The sequence below is a fragment of the Nannobrachium achirus genome (assembly GCF_963921795.1).
Source record: "Nannobrachium achirus genome assembly, chromosome: 17".
In the NCBI taxonomy this organism is placed as follows: Eukaryota; Metazoa; Chordata; class Actinopteri; order Myctophiformes; family Myctophidae; genus Nannobrachium; species Nannobrachium achirus.
In genome coordinates this window covers 22,210,514-22,229,796 of record NC_137824.1, presented here as the reverse complement: position 1 = coordinate 22,229,796, position 19,283 = coordinate 22,210,514, and the positions used below count along the sequence as shown (strand labels likewise).

Sequence of the window (19,283 nt, the reverse complement as noted above, 5' to 3'; positions counted from 1 at the left end):
TTTTATTTAAGGCCCATTCCCACTGGGCCAGATAACAGATAAAAATCTCTTTCTTTAGATATTTTTCCATTCAAAGTGGATGGTAGATACAGATAAAAAAAAAATATCTACCATGCACAGATATTTGCCACAGGTACTTTTATCTGTGGTAGATATTATAGATATATTTTTTATCTGTTATCTGGCCCAGTGGGAATGGGCCTTACATTTATGGAAGAGGCTTGCTTAACGAGTTGTAATATGCTACAGCTGGAGAGACAACAAGACATCAATTCTTAATCCAGCAGTGCTGGATTTAAACAAAACAATGATCACTTATTGTGTTTGGAAGCTGTTTACCTACTACATTAAGGACTTTATTCATTTGGAACAGAGGATATCCTACAGGTAGGAGGAAAGCAGAATGGACTTTGTTCAGTGTGTTATTGTCTCTGTTGTTGCGACTTGAGTTAAATAGCCCGGCAGCCCAAATTTACATCTCTAAAAGGGTAACACTTTCTCAATGGCCAGGCCGCCTACCAGTCAATGAATGGAACTGGTTGAGCGACATTCTATAGGCCTATGGTCCTCTCCACACTGTAGGCCTACTGCCCAGTCAGGCCTTTACACAATAAGAGACTTTTTTTTTTTTTTGGGAGATTATTTTTTTTTTTTTGCCAGATCATTTCTCAGTTGGTAGGCGGTCGCCTCGTTCGCCTACCGCTCCCTACGCCCCTGATGCCACAGACTATTAGCAATTGATTTTAGTTTTTAGTGAATCTTGGAAGGTAAAACATAAATGAATACTAACAGTAGGCCTCCTCTGTGTACTGTATAAGATATAGGTCTACATATATGGTTTTCTATCGTCTCCGTATTGTAGTTACGAAGGTTTTAACCAGTTATTAACATATAGAAGGATCTAGGAGCACAGAATGTGCAACACAACACAGCCGTAGCTGCAGCTCTTGAACATAGCCCGTCCCTTTAATACCAACAGTCTCCTCCCATCGTGTTTCATCGTTCCCGTTTTGTTTGGCAACACTGACCTTAGGCTGTGTAATCGCTCTCTCATTGTTAGGTTAGATAAGATATCTGAACCATTGTGTAAACTGATTAAACAAACGTTCTGCTTTAGTGGAACGTCCACTGGACGCCGGTCCTTTTCTGCTCTAATAGATCTTGCGGTTTTACCAACATGGACGCCGGGTTCTACCGCCGCGGTCCTTTATTCGTGTGCTTGGCCGTGGCCGTTGTTCTAGGTTCGGTGCGGGGCTTGGGTGAGGACCTCGACCGGCCTCTCATCGGGCCACCGGGGTCCCCCATCCGACTGCTGGAGACGGACCCCGGACTGATGAAGGCCCTCAAGTTTGCCGAGGAGCGTTACAACCTGGGCTCGAATACAATGCACGTCCGCAGAGTCAGTAGGGTTATTTCTGCAAGCAAACAGGTATGATGTTTAATATTATTATTATGATTATTAATGCTGTTTAATAACCGTGTTAATAAGTCATGTTTCTGTGTCGAATCGGTTATTTACAAACATAATGGGCCTAAACCGTTTATAACTGTCATACTAACCTACATACAGTGCATGTTTTTGTAAACAACTACGTCAGTGCACCAGCTGCAGCGCTGTTGTATTGAACAGCGTGACATCTGCGCATCCATCAACGATCACATGACTATTACTGCTTCAAACCGTTATAACCATTTAGATACTGTGTGTGTGAGTGTGAGTGAGTGAGTGAGTGAGTGAGTGAGTGAGTGAGTGAGTGAGTGTGTGTGTGTGTGTGTGTGTGTGTGTGTGTGTGTGAGAGAGTGAGTGAGTGAGTGAGTGAGTGAGTGAGTGAGTGAGTGAGTGAGTGAGTGAGTGAGTGAGTGAGTGAGTGAGTGAGTGAGTGAGTGAGTGAGTGAGTGTGTGTGTGTGTGTGTGTGTGTGTGTGTGTGTGTGTGTGTGTGTGTAAATAAATATAGAACTGTGTTGCTACCCCCTACCCTGACAAGCACTTGGAATGTAGAAGTTGAGGCATTACATTTTCGATTCCACTGATAAATATTTTGAAAAGAGCAGATCTACATGCTCACAGCGCCTTGTGAGATTGTTGATTGTCCATTTTCAAAGGTTTTGCCTGTTTCTTATATTAAATGACAATTTGGCCAATGTTTGACCAGTTTTCATAGTAGCCTATTTGTTCATTACATTAAATCTTAAAAGTCCATACATTGTCACTTCACTGCAACCCCCCAAAATCATGTGAGGACCCTAGGTTGAGAACCATGCACTGACCTAGGCTACTGATCTTTGGGTTTACAAAAAACATGAATCTTTTGTGGGTTTTGCAATTGCAGCTGGTGAAGGGAATCCGCTATTCCATCACAGTGGAGTTGAGCAACACACAGTGCAAGAAATCTACTGTGCTCAGAACATGCGATTTCTATCCTGAGCCACACCAACTGAAGGTAGGTGTGTGTGTGTGTGTGTGTGTGTGTGTGTGTGTGTGTGTGTGTGTGTGTGTGTGTGTGTGTGTGTGTGTGTGTGTGTGTGTGTGTGTGTGTGTGTGTGTGTGCGCGCGCGTGCGTGTGCGTGTGTGTGTGAGATAGAGAGAGGAGAAAGAGAGAAATCTGTTCTATGTAGTCAGTCAGTCAGCACAGCTCAAGATCTATTTTTTCACTCCATTTCTTAAATCCCTGTGCTGTTATTCACGTCCGCACTGTTCTGAAAAGGTTCTTAAGATGGAGTCCTTACTGATGTTTTCCTTTTTTTTTTTTTTTTTATGTTTTTACTTTTCTTTTTTGATTTATTGTAATCAAGATCTTGCAAGAGAAGAGGTTAACATTGCATTTGCAAAAGAGAGAGAGTGCATGACTGCATGTAGCAGTCTTCAGGGGGTACCATATAATCCTTGCTTTGTTCTGTTTTAGTCTGTACAGTCATAGTCTGGTGATTCATAGCCTCTTACTAAGCTAGCAAATGCACAACAGTTGGCTTTATTCTGTGACTTTACATTATGTCATCCTGTGAAGCATACACTGACATCCTGTTTTACCTGTAGAACTGAAGAAACTCAACCACACACACACACACCTGTCTTTACTGTGTTCTATGCTTTCATATCAAATACCTCCTAGACGGAGGTGTGTTTGTTCGAGGTTTGGGACGTCCCGTGGCAGGGCACTTCAACAATGCTCAAGCAGAAGTGTCAGCCTGCAGGTCAGTCAATGTCTGGAGAAAAAAGAAAATCCATAAATAAAATTGTATAAACACAAATCAAAATGACAGCATTGTAAGCACGCTCATATACTGTAAACACTCCTGGATCATTTTATGTTAGCTTTTACCATGTGCGGGGCAGATCTTTCTCCAAAGTTACAATTTATCACTCACTGTATGATGAGGAGCCTATGAGGCCGAAACGTCACGTCCAAATGGCATCAGTGTACTGTGCACATTGGTACTCACCTCCTCTCTTCTGTGCTCCTTCTCTCAGTTAAACAACAGCCAGAGGAGACCAACAGTGTTGATCAGCTGCCACTGTCTACAAGCCAACCACTGGAGGTGACGCATATTGACAACATGTCAACATATTGATCATCTATGCCGTAGTCTGATATTGAAAACAACATACTGTTTACTTAGACGAGGTAAATGTGTCTTAGTATTTCAGTTGGTGGTTGTTATGCTGTCATGCTAAGTGTGTGTGTGTGTGTGTGTGTGTGTGTGTGTGTGTGTGTGTGTGTGTGTGTGTGTGTGTGTGTGTGTGTGTGTGTGTGTGTGTGTGTGTGTGTGTGTGTGTTCATTATCTGACAGCAGTCTGTGGAGCTGCTGGGCCAGTTCAAAGGGTTTGTGGCCAAATACAATAAGGTCTACAGCAGCCAGGAGGGTGAGTGTGTTGTCCACAAATACTCTGACAGAACAGTATGCCACTGTGTGAGTGTGCCTCCCTATATTTACACAAAGCCATTCCTAATCCAGATCTGAAAAAAGCATTGGTCTTTTTGTATTTCATTCCTAAGTGAACCTGCAAATGTGATCCAAGGACAATTAACACATGTGGGATTTAAGTATCAGCACCGTTTTTTGAACTCTGTTTACAGAAAATGGGACCCGGCACATGTGTAATTACACAAAGATAAACAGAGTCACTTTTCAATAAATAGCAGGAAATTATACATAATAATAATACTATAATAAAAGAAGTTAGGGATTACATTTCTAGTGTCATAAAATATTAGCTCTGAAAAAGTGTATTTTATGATGTATTTTATTTTATGATAAAATAAAATAAAAACATATCCAAGGTGCTTCAACATCTCATTCTCGCTTTGCAATTTAATTCCATGAATTAAAATGTTTTCTAACCTATGACCCTGCAGAGGTAGACCGTCGTCTGCGTATCTTCCACCAAAATCTGAAAACGGCTGAGAAGATCCAGTCTGTGGACCAAGGCTCTGCTGAGTATGGGGTCACCAAGTTCAGTGATCTCACTGGTGTGTACTGTATGTTAGTCACCCCCTAAAGGGGGGAAAGAACCTGTGTTTCAATGGATACAATGTTGTTATTTAGTCACAAGCTCTTGTTAACACTTTTCATTGGTTAAATATTTATAAAACCCACAAACAGCCCGATAGCGACGATATAGTACATTTCCATTTTTTTAAATCCACATCATGCTTTGTTTTTTCATGCATGCTTTGCAAACTTCTCTCTTTCGCTTGTTCTCTCATTCATGTTTTACCACTTGCAGAGGAGGAGTTTCGTTCTACGTACCTGAATCCCCTCTTGAGCCAACTCTCTCTGCATCGGTCAATGAAAGCGGCCGCTCCTGCCCGTGCTCCTGCCCCTGCTAGCTTCGACTGGAGGGACCATGGAGCCGTCAGCTCTGTTAAAAACCAGGTAGAGGCCTCAAAGATGAACTTTTGAATGCCAAAAAGATTCATGAATATTATAGGCTATGTTAACATCTCTCTCTTACCTTCACACTCTCACTTTGTGTGTGTGCGTGTGTGTTTGTCTGTGTACGCATCTATGTGCATTCGCAGGGCATGTGTGGGTCTTGCTGGGCGTTTTCCGTCACAGGCAACATTGAAGGCCAGTGGTTCCTGAAGAATGGCACCTTGCTGTCGCTGTCTGAACAAGGTAATTCACACACACATATACACAGATATGCATAGACACAACGTCAGACCAACAGTTAACCATTTAAGAATTATTTTATTCCTAATCATACAACATTGTGAAATAGTGGATCTACAGTATAAACTCACAACGCTGCAACGTATTTTATTTTGTATTAACCTTTTACTTTTGAAGATTACATAATGCCATGCCCACAATAGAGATGTCAGGTTGGAAGTGGTTTATAGCACATGTAAACAAGACAACTTTCTGTTGTGGTCATGGTTAATTGCACCAGTATTTACTTATACAGATAAACTGACTTGTTTATTGCTGTGTCCCTCACAGAGCTGGTTGACTGTGATAGGCTGGACCAGGCATGTGGAGGCGGGCTGCCATCAAATGCTTATGAGGCCATTGAGAAGCTGGGTGAGAAAGACTAGGGTGGATAGGTTTGAGCGAGGTGCTCCATGCTGGAACACAACAGGGTTGTGCGACGACGAAATATAAATGAAACAATAATTGTAAAGAGTCAAGTCATACGCTTCATTAATGTTTCATCTTCAACTATGGTGTGTGTTTCAGGTGGTCTGGAGACTGAGACAGACTACTCCTACACTGGTCACAAGGAGAGCTGTGACTTCAGCAGCGGGAAGGTCGCCGCATACATCAACAGTTCTGTGGAACTGCCCAAAGATGAGAAGGGTGAGGGGGCATAATGACGAAACAACAACGTTTGGTAAAAAGTAGCCAATTTGTATTAGCGCTAGGAAATATATCGAATTATTGATATTGTGATATGAGACTGGATATTGTCTGGAATTTTGGATATCGTAATATGGCTTAAGTTCCATATTTTATAAGTAAGACTTGCCGAGCCATGTGGCCCATAATAGGGCCCTATTTTATACTTGATACGTGACTAAAAGATTCACTCAAAGACACTTATGGGCTTCATTGCAGAACAGGTTTTATTGCACCCACTAAATGCCTAGTGACGTTTCGAGCTTGCGCTCTTCATCACACACGCTTCAGACATGCATCATGACTCAAAAATAGAAAAAATAAATATTATATATAAATATTTTTCTAAATATTTCAATTTATTGAATTGATTTATTTTGTCCATATCACTCATCCTAAAATTTTCTTTGTATTCATTAAATGTTTGTTTCAGAAATTGCCGCTTGGCTGGCTGAGAATGGACCTGCCTCTGTGGCCCTGAATGCCTTTGCCATGCAGGTAAAAAAAAATAAAACACTAGAAGTTACTCTACTAGATGATCAACTTGAGACCATATATTTAAATTTGCCACCTTTAAGTTATTTTTAAACATAATCTATAATTTCTCGACACAGTTCTACAGGAAGGGCATATCTCACCCCCTGAAGATCTTCTGCAACCCCTGGATGATTGACCACGCTGTGCTGCTGGTGGGATATGGAGAACGTAAGATAATACACATCCACTCTATACAATATCTTCTATGATGTCTTTTCGTTGTCTGTTTCAGGCTGCCCATGGCAAGGTTATTATAGTAAACGAAAACTAACTAAAAAACGAAAACTAGAATGAAAAAACATTTTAGTTAACTGAAATAAAAATAAAAACTAAGCTTTTTAAAAAAACGAAAACTAACTGAAACGGTATTGTGTGTTTACAAAACTAACTAAAATAAAATAAAATTATAGAGAAAATCTCCTTAGTTTTCGTCTTTTGTGGAAATAAAAAATAAAAAACACCAGATGGTGTGGTCAAAGAGAGAAGTTGTATGTCTCAACATTCCTGCCATTCAACAATATGATGTTTTGTTGATTTTCTTTATTAGACAATACTTTTTCCGGAGCTTTTTTTATCTCACCCCTGACAAATACCGTAAAAGACTAAAACTAACACTAAAACTAATAAAAACTAAACTAAAACTAAGCATTTTCAAAAAATAAAAACGAAACGAAACTAGCAACCTCACTTTAAAAACGAATTAAAACTAAACTGTAATTGAAAACAAAACCTCAAAACTAATAAAAATAAAAACTAATGGAAAAATCCAAAACTATTATAACCTTCGCCGGTCGCATTTTTCTCTGACTTCCGCACTTGTGGAAACGGAAATTCAAGTTGCAGATCTTAAATTGTGTAACAGTAATGCTGCGTTCACACTAGCACCAATAAACAAAGTGATTTTCAATGGAAGCCTCTCAAGCCAGAGACATGAAGCTACAAACTAATGCCTGACACAGCTGCAAAACAAGTTGACCACGCTCCAATGACGCAGAGTTAATCCTATGTTTTGGTTTCACCATTTGCTCTCCCCTTCTCTCTCCCGACAGTTCTCGGTTCCATAATTGGAACAAAAATAATCACTTGTGCTTTTTAACCCTACCCTTGCCATTCATGCACTGTGGTTTGAGCAACACTTGAAGTGTGACTCAGCATCATTGTAGCTGACCACACTTGGTCGTTTTGTAGCGTTTGTCACCACTAGTGGGAACTCAGCATGCTATTTCAGTTTCTTTCTTAAGGACAATTTGAGAGGACAATTTGACTTCTGCTTATCTTAAGGCCCCTTTACACTGGGCCGAGCCCGGGGCCTATTCCCCGGGGCCGATTGTCGGGATGATCCCCCGGGAAAATCGTTCGGTCGGCCCCGGACTCGGTCTTGGGTTTGTACGGTACCCCGACACGATCGGATTATGTTAATGGAATTTTTATGGCCTCGGGACTCGTCGGAAGCTCTCCCGAGAATATCAAAAAAGCTTGATATTCTCGGGTCATCGGGTAGGAATCCTTTACAATTATTGTCGTCTGAATGAGCACACGGGATTGCTTCAGATTATATGAAGCCATCTCCTCCTCCTATTTTTTAGGCTGCGCAGAGTGTAGGCTATTCTGTCACCTCACAATAGAATAGCCTACACTTTTATTATTATTATTATCCTACTTACTTTTTACTTTAGCCTACTTTCTCCCTAAAATGTTGTAATCACTTGTTCAAAAACGTTATAGCTTATAGCGTTCTTTTTTTTCTTCTTCTGCGCAGTCATTTGGCGACAAGGCAGTGTAGGCCTATTCTATCACCTCACGAAAGCCTTTCCCCATATATATATAATATATTTTTTATATTTATAAAAGATAATAATATATTGGGCTATCATCATCCTTTTTGTACAGTTGGTTGAAGGCTTGGATGAGGCAATGGATTTTATTAAATCAATGATATTGGAGATGCGACACTCTCAGCCGTGTCTTGGATGCGCATCACATTGCACACTGCGAAAGTTTGGGTACAAACATTCCAGAAGAGTGGCAGTGATGGAGACTGTAATCTTTTAAAATATGTATAGTGAATGAAATCATACTGGACGACTGCATTATTATGCCCTTCTTAACTATGCGTAAAACAATTTACACCTACCAGAGGAGCGAGACGCGCGCTGGGATCCTTTCCACTTTATCACAGATGCAATATCTGTTCTTATTTTTATAGTTAACTTAATATCTAGTAGTCATGCAGAGCCAGATGTCTCGCTTGCCAAAAAATAACTGAATATATAATTATAATATCTATAAAGTGAGACATACAACACAAGATCAAAATGTCGTGAGCTTGTAGCGCTAATATTTCAACACGCATGATTATGAAACCATTTTACGCCCTCAAGAAGATTAATAGGGTCCATTTGGTTACCATCTCCATAAGCTGGGGAATGTGTGGAAAGGGAGAGGACGCGTCGTTCGCTTCATGCTGTTGGTTACAACAATATATTCATTATTTATTTATTTTGGTCGGCAAAGCCCATGGGACCTTCCGCGATCCCACGTTGGGTCGGGAACCATATAGTTTGAGAACCGCTGCCCCTTTCAAAATAATATAACAGGCTAATAGGTCTATGTGACTGGCATCACATTGACTCATCCTTCAACAAGCGTATGAAAAATAGCCTATCTGCAAGCTCACAACGGAGGAGAGGGAGAGAGCTATAGGAGGAGAAATCACAATAATACATCCTGGGTTAATTTGCGTGTTTCTTCCCCTTTTAATTAATTGTATTATGTAATCACGATGTAGCGCACAACATCGTTCAAGTTCAAACTCTCTCATGCTCACAAGACGCTCAGACAACATGTCGCTTTGATGTCATTGATCAGATACACACCTGAAAGTATTCACGCTATGATGAACAGTTAATTTGAGCAGTGATGGTAAAAGTACTCCCATTCTTTACTTAAGTAAAAGTATCAATACTGCATTATTAGCTACAAACATGTCACAGACAGAGAGAGAGAGAGAGAGAGAGACTCTTTATTATATAGACCTATATATAACGGCGAATATATCGCCGTTTTAATATTTAAAGCACCATGCGTGCCTTAAGAGGCTGCGCAAAAAAAGCGAAGGAAAAAAAAGCAAAGGGGCAAATACACGTTATACACATTACACAGTAGTCTATTATGTAGGCTGGGAACGTGAGTTAAATCAGTGAGAATGCTTTCGTCCAGTCTCCTATATAGCAAGCATGATGCTTTCATACCATTTTTTTTGACTGATTGACAGGCGAGGAGGTGTAAACTGTACACTTTATCGTGCACATATATCCATTCTCAGAACAACAAATGCATTCCCCTTGTTTTCACCTAAAAACCGTATTAATTCTTCAAAATGTGGACTACATCACATCACAGATGCAGCGCACTCAAGGTAATTAACTGTCAAACCAAACCTCGCCGTTGTGACGCTGTAAAAGATGATTTGACAGCCAACTCCAAGCCAAATATATTATTAGCCTATCTTATATAAATATAATAAAGATATTATATAGGCCTATCCCCAACTCTTGATTTTATTCCTCTTGAGGAATAAAAAGATTCCATCCGAGATCGCCAAGAGGCTAGAATCGCTAGACGTCGGTCTCGTGTGTAATGGTCTCAGATATTTCACTTGGCACAGCGGGATATACCGGGCCCGAATTCAAGACGTCGTTTGAAATGATCACCGATCAACCCCCCGGGCACGAGATCTGATCTGATGCAATATCTCCCCAGTGTGCGAGGCCTTTTAAACTATATTATGGGATAGTCTCTGAGCACCCTGCCATCTTTATTTTTTGTTATTTTAACCAATCTGTATGGTAGAGTATGTTAATACAAGATAACTTGCACATCTGCAGTGGTTGGAGACAGGGGTGTCGCACCAAATTCTGGGCCCTTGGTACAAGGATTCACTGCGGGCCCCCCATGAATGTTCTTCATAGGGGGAATGCATTATTACGCATTATTTTGTGCTTTAACTATTGAAAAATAGCAGATATACAAGCTCACAGCGCGGCACTCTGTGCCGCGCTGTGAGCTTGTATATCTGCTATTTTTGAAAGATTGTGAAAAAGTCTTTGAATATTTCAAATCCTTCTAAGGTTTTTTGAAAAACCTAGGTTTCTATGTCAGTGGCCAAAATGATATGTATTTGGCCACTTACCCCCATTTAAAATAAATATATGTTGCTCCAGGGACCCCCAGAAGCAAAATTTGAGTTACAAATGTTCGCATAAAAATACATATATTCAAAGATTTGCACACATTTTCACGACTTTTCAAAAATAGCAGATCTACAAGCTCGCAGCGCGGCACTCGGAGGTAATGTTATTGTTTTGCTGCTCTGTAATTACTGCGGCCCTTGGATTTATGCTTGAAGCTCACTTCCGTCATAACTTGTACCTGTTTGTCCAGGTAAAGGCATTCCATTCTGGGCCATCAAGAACAGCTGGGGAGAGGATTATGGGGAACAAGTAAGAATGCATTCAAACTAAAGAGCCGTGACTGACTGAATGTGTTTTCCATTGATTCATGAACAAGCAAATGACTTCTCTAGTGTCCAAATAAATACATTTAGTTTCTTGCAGGATTTGTCTTTTTATGTTCAAAGCTTTTACAGAACAATTAACTAATTAATTCATCTCTCTCTCTCTCTTTCTCTCTCTCTCTCCCATACAGGGTTACTATAACTTATACAGGGGTAAAAACCTGTGTGGGATCAACAAGATGGCATCTTCTGCTGTGATCAACTAAACAACTAAAAACACACAAACAAATTCATACACACACACACACACACACACACACACACACACACACACACACACATGCACACACACACACACACACACTTTCTCTCTCCCTCTCTCGTGCACTCAAACATGTGAACATCATGAGTAGTGAGTCCATTGTTAACACTATTTAACAATAGTTTTCCTTTAAAGTGCATGAAGATATGGGTCAGGCACGTATGTCCTGCTGATGTTACATTTCTTTCAAACCAAGTTCTCAGTAACCTACATACCTCACACCTCATGTCACTTTAACCATACCAGCTGTGATTAAGCTAGTTATTTAGCACTGCTGAAGTTATGTCAATATAGATTGATTGTTCTAAACTAATTCCATTAATCCTAGGGTGAAACAATTGATTGATTGCATTTTTAACAATATACATTTTTAAGCTGTACCTAGTTACTGAACCTGTGCTTTGAGAAATGAGATGCACTTCTGAACTTGTGTGCTGTTACCCTGAATGTCATGTCTGTACTGAAGTTCTGTTCTCAAGATACCGTAGCATTTTTGGTTGAGTTGTTATCTAGGCCTTATTGGTCTTTTGAACCCCACATGTTTGCATAGAGCAACCAAGTTGTTTGCAGGTTTAATCTAAAAGATTGATTTCATGATTTTTAAAATGTTGTAATGCAGGGATGAACTGTACAGAGAAGACCCTCATACTTGACTGTATATGACTGGAAGTTGAATAAAGTTTGGAAATCAACCTATCCTTTATCTCATGATGTGCTGTGAGTCCATGCACAGCACAGGACAGAACAGCAGTTGTGTTTTTCTTTTTTTTGTCTTCTGTAGCAGTAAGACATTGCTAAAAGGATAACACAAAAACATCCTGGGGATTTGTTTGTGGTCCTATGTCTAATTTCCATTTATTTGATGAATTGAAAGCAAGGAATTGTCGATAATAATAATAGTAGTGTTACTTTTATATGGACATTTGTGAGGCAGTGACTTGAAAATAAGACGAACGTTTCACCTTCAAATTAAAATAAAAGATAATTTGAAAAAGATAATGATATGAATATACCTTAGCAAATAGCACCACAATTGATTGCTTGAAGAATTTATTAGAAGGTTGCATAGGAAGAAGTACAGTTTCAGGACAGTACAAATCACTGGTACAAGGTCAGCTAAAAGGTGATCCTAGTAAGCTTTTCAGCTTATTAACACAACTGTGTTAATTTTGTTAACACAGACTAAGACTTAAGTCGATTTTTATATTTAGTCGACTAAGACTAGAACAATTTCAGAAGACTAAGACTAAATCTGTGTTATTAAAAAGTCTAAGACTAAATCTAAGTCTAAGACTAATGAATTAAACCCAAATACATATTTTATCTTTACATTTGAGAATGTAGGCACTTATCTGTTCTTTTCAAATCTTGTTGGTTTTGCACAGAGAGTAGCAGACAGTGTCAGATTGATACTGTTATTACCATCCTCATCAATGGTTCTGGCGTCACATTTTATTTTGAAAATATGAAACGGAAGTGTGTGTGGTTCTACCTCTAAAGCACAAGAATGTGATCAAGTTGCTAATCCGGTCTGGGTAAAGAGCGGATACGGAAACTAAAATTGCATGAATGTGTGAGCACAATTTACCGGATACAGTAGGCGGGTTGTAGACCGGATCACACTGGTTAATTCAGAATACGTTTCCCGACGGTATTGGTGGAAAGAAAGCCTGGTGACGTTACTCACGCGAGAATAGTGGCGCACATGAGGTGAAGTACATGTTTACGGACAACAAATCTCCATCCCAAGCGTGTTTCTTCTTATCCTGAGGTCATATACACACTTATTGTCAGGCTATTGTCATCAAAGAGACATATTTAACCCATTTCTATCCGTCAAGGTATCTATGTAACTTTTGTTTTTAATTGTCGTGTAATTATTATCTCGTTTTGGTTGTTTGGTTAGCTACTAGGCTAGGAGTAGCATCTGTCCAGTCCAGACTATCTAGGTTAGCAAGTGCAAGTAGGTAGGCATGTTCATTTCTACTATGTGTATGACATGTTAAACTGTTAAATTAAACACTTTCAAGTTACTTGGTGAGCTTGTTGCTTCTGAATACGTCTTCAGTTATGCTATGATGATGGGTTCTCTTTTTATAGTAATAAATAAGTAATGCTATAGTATAGAGTGTTTGTCCAGTAAACACTAAACAGTTATCCAAAATACGACTAAAACGTATTCAGGGTCCCCCTGTCTCCAGTTCAAGAGGAAATCTTTTTTTTCAAGTGGGTTACCAATGTTGTCCAATCAGTAGAAAATACCCAATTATCAGCTTCATTTTGTTTAGTGTTCCAATGTTGTCTGCTCACTTTGGCTATGGCAAGGCTGTATCCTGTATGAATTATCTGTCCTGATTGGATACAATTGGTATCCCAACCTCTTTACTGAAGAGCTGGAGAGACAGAGAGACCCCTGACGTGTTACTGACCAAACACTGTTATGTTATATAGCTTATAGAAAAATAGAACAGTGCACCTCTTCTCCATTTAAATGAACTTGATGGACGTGGCTGCCCTGTTCTAGACTATTCGGCGCCCTATTACTTTTAATGGTGTGTGCTCGTCCAATATAGCAATGAGTACTATCAGAATATAGAGCTATTTAGAATCCATTAAGCTTAGGTACCGTTTTGGATGGATCTATCCAACAAGCATCCACAGCTCACTCTCTTCCTTCCTTTTCAGCTGGCGAAGAAAACGGAAGCTCGAAGCATCACAGACACACTCCTCTTCCTCAGCTGGTCCAGAGAACTGAAGCTCAACGTCAATAATGTCACAGGCCACGAAACGCAAACATGTTGTCAAGGAGAATGTCCTGGGGGACTTTGTCATTCCTACAGAAAATCAACAGATAGTGAAGGTTGGTTGTCATTGCACGTTATTCTAGAATAAGGGTCTAGAATACGGGTCTCCCATGCAAGAGACTAAATCCTACCTACTTCTCTTCCAAGAGGCTTGTCCAGGGGAGAGATCTAGCCCTAGAATGGCTGTGATATTACATATTATATTTCATGATACTTCTCTTCCAAGAGGCTTGTCCAGGGGAGAGATCTAGCCCTAGAATGGCTGTGATATTACATATTATATTTCATGATCACTCCAATGTCCTCTTGTATCGTGGAGTCACGGCGGCATAAAGTACACTGAGTGTGTACTCGCCCAATAATGAATTGCTGCGACTTGGGGACAGTCAACTCATTTCATATACATTTGAAAGTGTTTAGTAAAATATCTCCACTCTTCTATGAGTTTCACATGGACCACATTCTCTCTACTTCAGTGACACATACACATACCTAAGGAGATTGTGTGGTGTGGCCTGACTTGTTATTGACTTTGAATTCACTGACTCGGAATGAACATTAAGGCCCTAGCTGCACTTTTATCCCTTACCTCTGGGGGGAGTTGTGAAGGATACAAATCAGATGCACAGTAGGATACATCGTAAACATTCTGGAGTCTCCTGCTAAATTCAGGAAAAGTCGTGAAAATGTATGCACATTTTGCTTCTGGGGGGGTTCCTGAAACTAAATATTTTGAGATGGAGGTCCGTGGCCAAATACATATCATTTTGGGGGTCCTTCACATGAAAAGGTTTGAGCACCACTGACATAGAAACAGGTTTTTCAAAAAACCTTAGAAGGATTTGAAATATTCAAATATTCATAACACAAATGTTCACGATTTTAAAGAAATAGCAGATCTACAAGCTTGAGCTTGTATATCTGTTATTTTTCATTAGTTAAAGTACCCAGGGCCCAGATTTTGGTGCTACACCCCTGTGGGGCATACAACTGACAGGTGATCGTTGTGGTTGATGCGTGGAAATAATGACGCCTGTCCATACCGTTTGTGTTCACCTGGAAAAGTCGAGAGGACGTGGTCTGTGTGAAGCCCGTGGAAAGGTGAAGATATTTTTCTAAACACACTTTTTCTGCCAGGATTTTTAAATTGTTATGAAACTAGATCACAATAGCCGACCCCAAGTTGAAGCGATTCATTGCAGTTACTATCATTAGTCAGTCAAGCGACACAAAATAAGGAAGCAATGTACTGTACATTTTTCAACACAGCTTTTTTAATTGTGCTGCAGTATTTGATGCACTCCCAAAACGAATACCTCATTCCCTGTCCTTTGGTCTTTATTTGTTTCTCTGGTGTCCTTACAGGTCATCGGTAGCCGTGGCAACAACCTGCATGAGGCTGTCACCGCACAGGGCGAGGCCTTTCTGGTGAGCATGCCCACCAAGTTCCGGAAGAACCTCTGGATAAAGAGAGGTAAATGATATAGTGACACTCTACTTTTTTTCATAGGGATCTTTTTAGCAGTGGAATGTTCTCATTAGGCAGGAGTTATCAAGAGTTGAATTATCTGCGCTACAGAAACTCCTGGTGGCTCAACCAGATAGTCCACAGATTTGTGATGCTCTGCCTCTGAGTCACATCACCTGCTCCCTGTACCTCGTGAACGGTGATTCAAGAGGGTTTACTTGTCACTCACTCATACAGGATTAAGCGGCTAAATGTCAGTATGGCGTGCTCTGATGACTGCCAACCTGCATGTAATAAAACATTAAAGTTGGTACAGATTAATGGAGGCAGGTAGGGGTAAAAACCCCTTAGTGGCATTGGGAAGCATGCAGAAGATGTACAGTATATACATGTCATATGGATATATAGAATGTGCACTAAAAGGTAGAAATTGTGCAAAACCTCTACCTGTCCGCTTCTCCCAACAAATTAAAAAATTCTGGCCCTTATTTTCCTCTCGGCTGCTTACACTTGTGTACCACTAAAAACAGGTGGTACACAGGACGATGAGTGATTTAAAACTTCACTCCCACACCGAACACACGCTGGTAATGTAGGAGTAAAACACTGCAGAAGAAGAAAAACTGTTGGCTTCACAGAGTTTGACAGAAAGTTGCTGGCAACGTCTTTACAGAGACAAAGAAGATAACCAACGGTGTCTGTCTGTCCTTTGTAGAGATTAAATATTGGTGAGTATTGTAGTTTAATGCAATCAGAATGGACTTTTTCACTCTGTCAATGGAAGAGACAGTGCCTATATCTACTGCATAGTACTGTGTTCTATCTGTCTGTCATTCAATGTTATGAGTTAAAGAGAAGGATCTCAACGGAAATAAGCTTTGCCTTACCTGAGTTTCCTTTTGTTTGACTGTTTATCAATGAACTGTACTGTCATGAAACTGTACCTTTTCCTATGCCTTCAATAAATGCCTCAATCAATCAATATTCCTCAGACATGAAAGAAAGATCGGCAGGGAATAATTATTTGTGTGAGCACTTGATAGGCCAATGCAATGCTGTTATTGTAACCTAGGATGGTGAATGGTGTAATTTGTGGCGTTTGATATAAATAAAATGCATCGGGGAGAGGGGCGTGATCGAATCATCATTAATAGCAGTAGAATAGGTTGATACTTGATTCATGGGCCGAATAATTCCAAAGGCACCTTATTAGAATACTATCCCCCTCCCCCCATCTCTCTCTCTCTCTCTGATATTAGTTGCAGCCGCTGCAATATGGAAATTGCCATAGTTCATAATATTGTAATTGTGATTTATTTCAGATTACTTACGTTCAGTCCCAGCATATCCTGCTTACACTTTTAGTACTGTATGTACTAATTGTCTGGACTCTCTATCCCCCAAGGTGACTTTGTGATTGTGGACCCCATTGAGGAGGGAGAGAAGGTGAAGGCAGAGATCACTTTTATTCTCTACAGAGACCACATTCAAGACCTGCAAAAAAGACAGCTCTGGTAAGTGTGTGCCCATGCATATAAGCACAGATAAGCAAACACACAGACAATCCTTGCCCCAATCTAAGTGTCATTGTGTCATCGGGTAGGTCAGTGGTTCTCAAAGTGGATTCCAGGGACTCTGTGGGTTCCTTTTGGGGGGGTCTAAATGGACCCATACAAGTCTGTAACTCTGACAGTGTACATATGGAACCAAATGGACCCTAACGGGTCCATTTGGTTCCATTTGTACACTGTCAGAGTTAAGGGGAGACATTGAAAGAAAGTTTGAGTTTGAGAAACATTGCGGTAGGTCATGATATTTTGTCTATTGCCTTCCTTTAGGCCAGAGGGTTTTACAGAAGAGCCGGTGTCTCAGGAGAAGACAGACGGACAGCAGGGAAAGGAAGCGGTGCAGGATGAGGACGATAGTGACTCTGAAGACGATGAGAGTGACCTATTTGTCAACACTAACCGCTCTAACACTAACTACCACTACAGTGAGAGTGATGAAGAGGAGGATGAGGATGAGGAGGAAAGGACCGAGATCAGTTCCTAGTTGGGAGCATTCTCTGACACACTGAGACCGTGGGCACTGGGAGCTATTTGAAACCATCTGGCCGTGGACTACTCGGCTGCAATGCTGATAGACTACTTTGAGCTGTGCTCCGCTTCCACATGACGTAAAAGCTCCTCATTGCAGCTCGGTCACAGCAGCCATTTTGCATCCAGTGAATCCACTTCAATTCTCGTGGGAAACGACAAATGGCATGTGTTAATGGGTGTTCCGTTGCCCTTGGGAATTTCTCCCTTACTTGATAATGCACCTTTACCTTGTCTTCAAGCAGGCACTGGCTTAGAAAAATCTCAAAGATCTTGCTGGGATGGAACAAAATGAATCCTACAATGAGTAATTCTGAGACAATATCATTTCTGTTATACTGAGACTTCAATTAAACAATTTGCATGTTGATTTTACCTCTGCAAATGTGTCGTTGAAAATGAATAAAGCAATAATTTCAGATTGCTTACGGTATATAGCAGCTAGTGCTTTGCCTCGGGTTGAACTCCCATTGTATTACATTGAACTTTGTGATGATGACTTAAATCACTTAATTACATTCCTGATTTTATTACGACACATTTTGTTTACAAAGGAATAAATCTGTGACTTTTGAGGGATTTGACTATCCCGCTCAACCAATCAACAGGTGGTTGTAATTAAAAAGCATGGTGTTGTAAAAAATACGTTTTACTCTCTTGTCCTTTGTCTCTTAATTTAAGAGTAATATCCAACAGAAATGAGGGTCTTGGTACAAAAGAGTTTAATCCAAATGCCCTGCAGTATCACTCATCATTTGTAGGGAAAAATCCAAAATGTATGAAAACTATAACGCCACACATACCAGATGGTAATATTGTATACTGTATGAGGTTTAAGACAAATAGACCAGGGAGATAATTATAGTTCACATTGTACACAGGACACAGTTCCTGTTTCTGTATGAGTGTGACAACAGGTAGTATGATGAAACATTCATCTCCTTCGAATGAGAGGTTAAAATGCTCTACAACTGTACTGTTCAATATAAAATGAATGCTTTAGTACACCCCTCTGGGAAATGTATGTAGATATATAAATAATACAGTAACACTTAACAATCATGTTGTGAGCTTGCACATTTATTCGTCACTGAATGTTTACCCCAGAATAGTGACTAGTGGTTTATGCAAGCCACGTGTAGTGTATTTCTGCTGATGTGTTGACACTCCTGTATTATATAATACAAGAGAATTATATAATCTTTGCTTACCTAGAAGTTGTATGATTACCTATGATTAGAACGTCTGAATGTATCCGTTAACAGTTGCATATGGCTCCACTGCTCCAGGATTTTAAAACTATTATTGCAGTGGTCCCAATTATTCACAGCATATCTTAGCACAGTCCAAGAGACCCAGAATACCACTACTTTTCCAATTTAAATGGCTTCCCTGTACAATTGAAAAGGCTTTCAGACAGTTGGCTAAAGTAATAATTGCTAATCTGTTATCTGGCTAACGGCTTGAATCCTACATGTTACATGTTAAAAATGTGAATTGAACAAAGAAAGGAATAAGAGCGCATAATAAGGTGCTGACCATGGTGGATAGGATACAAATGTAGAAAAGAACAGGAGGTCTCACAACTCGCAGCCAAGATGCAATAATCTTTGGGTAATTTATAAATAAAAGAAAAAGATTATTGCATCGTGGCTGCGAGTTGTGCGACCTCCTGTTCTTTTCTAAAACTTTCAATTG

At 40.1% G+C, this 19,283-nt stretch overlaps 2 protein-coding genes across 2 annotated transcripts; both read left to right on the top strand.

Moving 5' to 3' along the window:
- The first annotated feature begins 1,024 nt into the window (after positions 1–1,024).
- On the top strand, positions 1,025–11,909 carry ctsf (cathepsin F). The gene is made up of 14 exons (XM_080746287.1): positions 1,025–1,429; positions 2,332–2,442; positions 3,112–3,193; positions 3,471–3,538; positions 3,794–3,863; positions 4,357–4,470; positions 4,728–4,876; positions 5,023–5,119; positions 5,447–5,527; positions 5,684–5,803; positions 6,276–6,340; positions 6,457–6,547; positions 10,823–10,881; positions 11,087–11,909. The coding sequence occupies exons 1-14, from the start codon at positions 1,178–1,180 to the stop codon at positions 11,159–11,161; spliced, it is 1,434 nt and encodes a 477-aa protein (XP_080602413.1). The 5' UTR covers positions 1,025–1,177; the 3' UTR covers positions 11,162–11,909.
- A 1,008-nt stretch (positions 11,910–12,917) lies between these two features.
- eif1ad (eukaryotic translation initiation factor 1A domain containing) lies at positions 12,918–18,188 on the top strand. Its single transcript, XM_080745797.1, has 5 exons — positions 12,918–13,058; positions 13,903–14,077; positions 15,387–15,495; positions 16,895–17,003; positions 17,328–18,188. The coding sequence occupies exons 2-5, from the start codon at positions 13,988–13,990 to the stop codon at positions 17,539–17,541; spliced, it is 522 nt and encodes a 173-aa protein (XP_080601923.1). The 5' UTR covers positions 12,918–13,058; positions 13,903–13,987; the 3' UTR covers positions 17,542–18,188.
- The last annotated feature ends 1,095 nt before the right edge of the window (positions 18,189–19,283 follow it).

Excerpts from the sequence above, each read along its gene's own strand:
- ctsf (XM_080746287.1), top strand. The coding sequence starts at position 1,178 with ATGGACGCCGGGTTCTACCGCCGCGGTCCTTTATTCGTGTGCTTGGCC. Across the intron at positions 2,443-3,111 it reads CTGAGCCACACCAACTGAAG|ACGGAGGTGTGTTTGTTCGA; the intron begins GTAGGTGTGTGT and ends AATACCTCCTAG. Across the intron at positions 4,471-4,727 it reads CAAGTTCAGTGATCTCACTG|AGGAGGAGTTTCGTTCTACG; the intron begins GTGTGTACTGTA and ends TACCACTTGCAG.
- eif1ad (XM_080745797.1), top strand. The coding sequence starts at position 13,988 with ATGTCACAGGCCACGAAACGCAAACATGTTGTCAAGGAGAATGTCCTG. Across the intron at positions 14,078-15,386 it reads AAAATCAACAGATAGTGAAG|GTCATCGGTAGCCGTGGCAA; the intron begins GTTGGTTGTCAT and ends GTGTCCTTACAG. Across the intron at positions 15,496-16,894 it reads GAACCTCTGGATAAAGAGAG|GTGACTTTGTGATTGTGGAC; the intron begins GTAAATGATATA and ends CTATCCCCCAAG.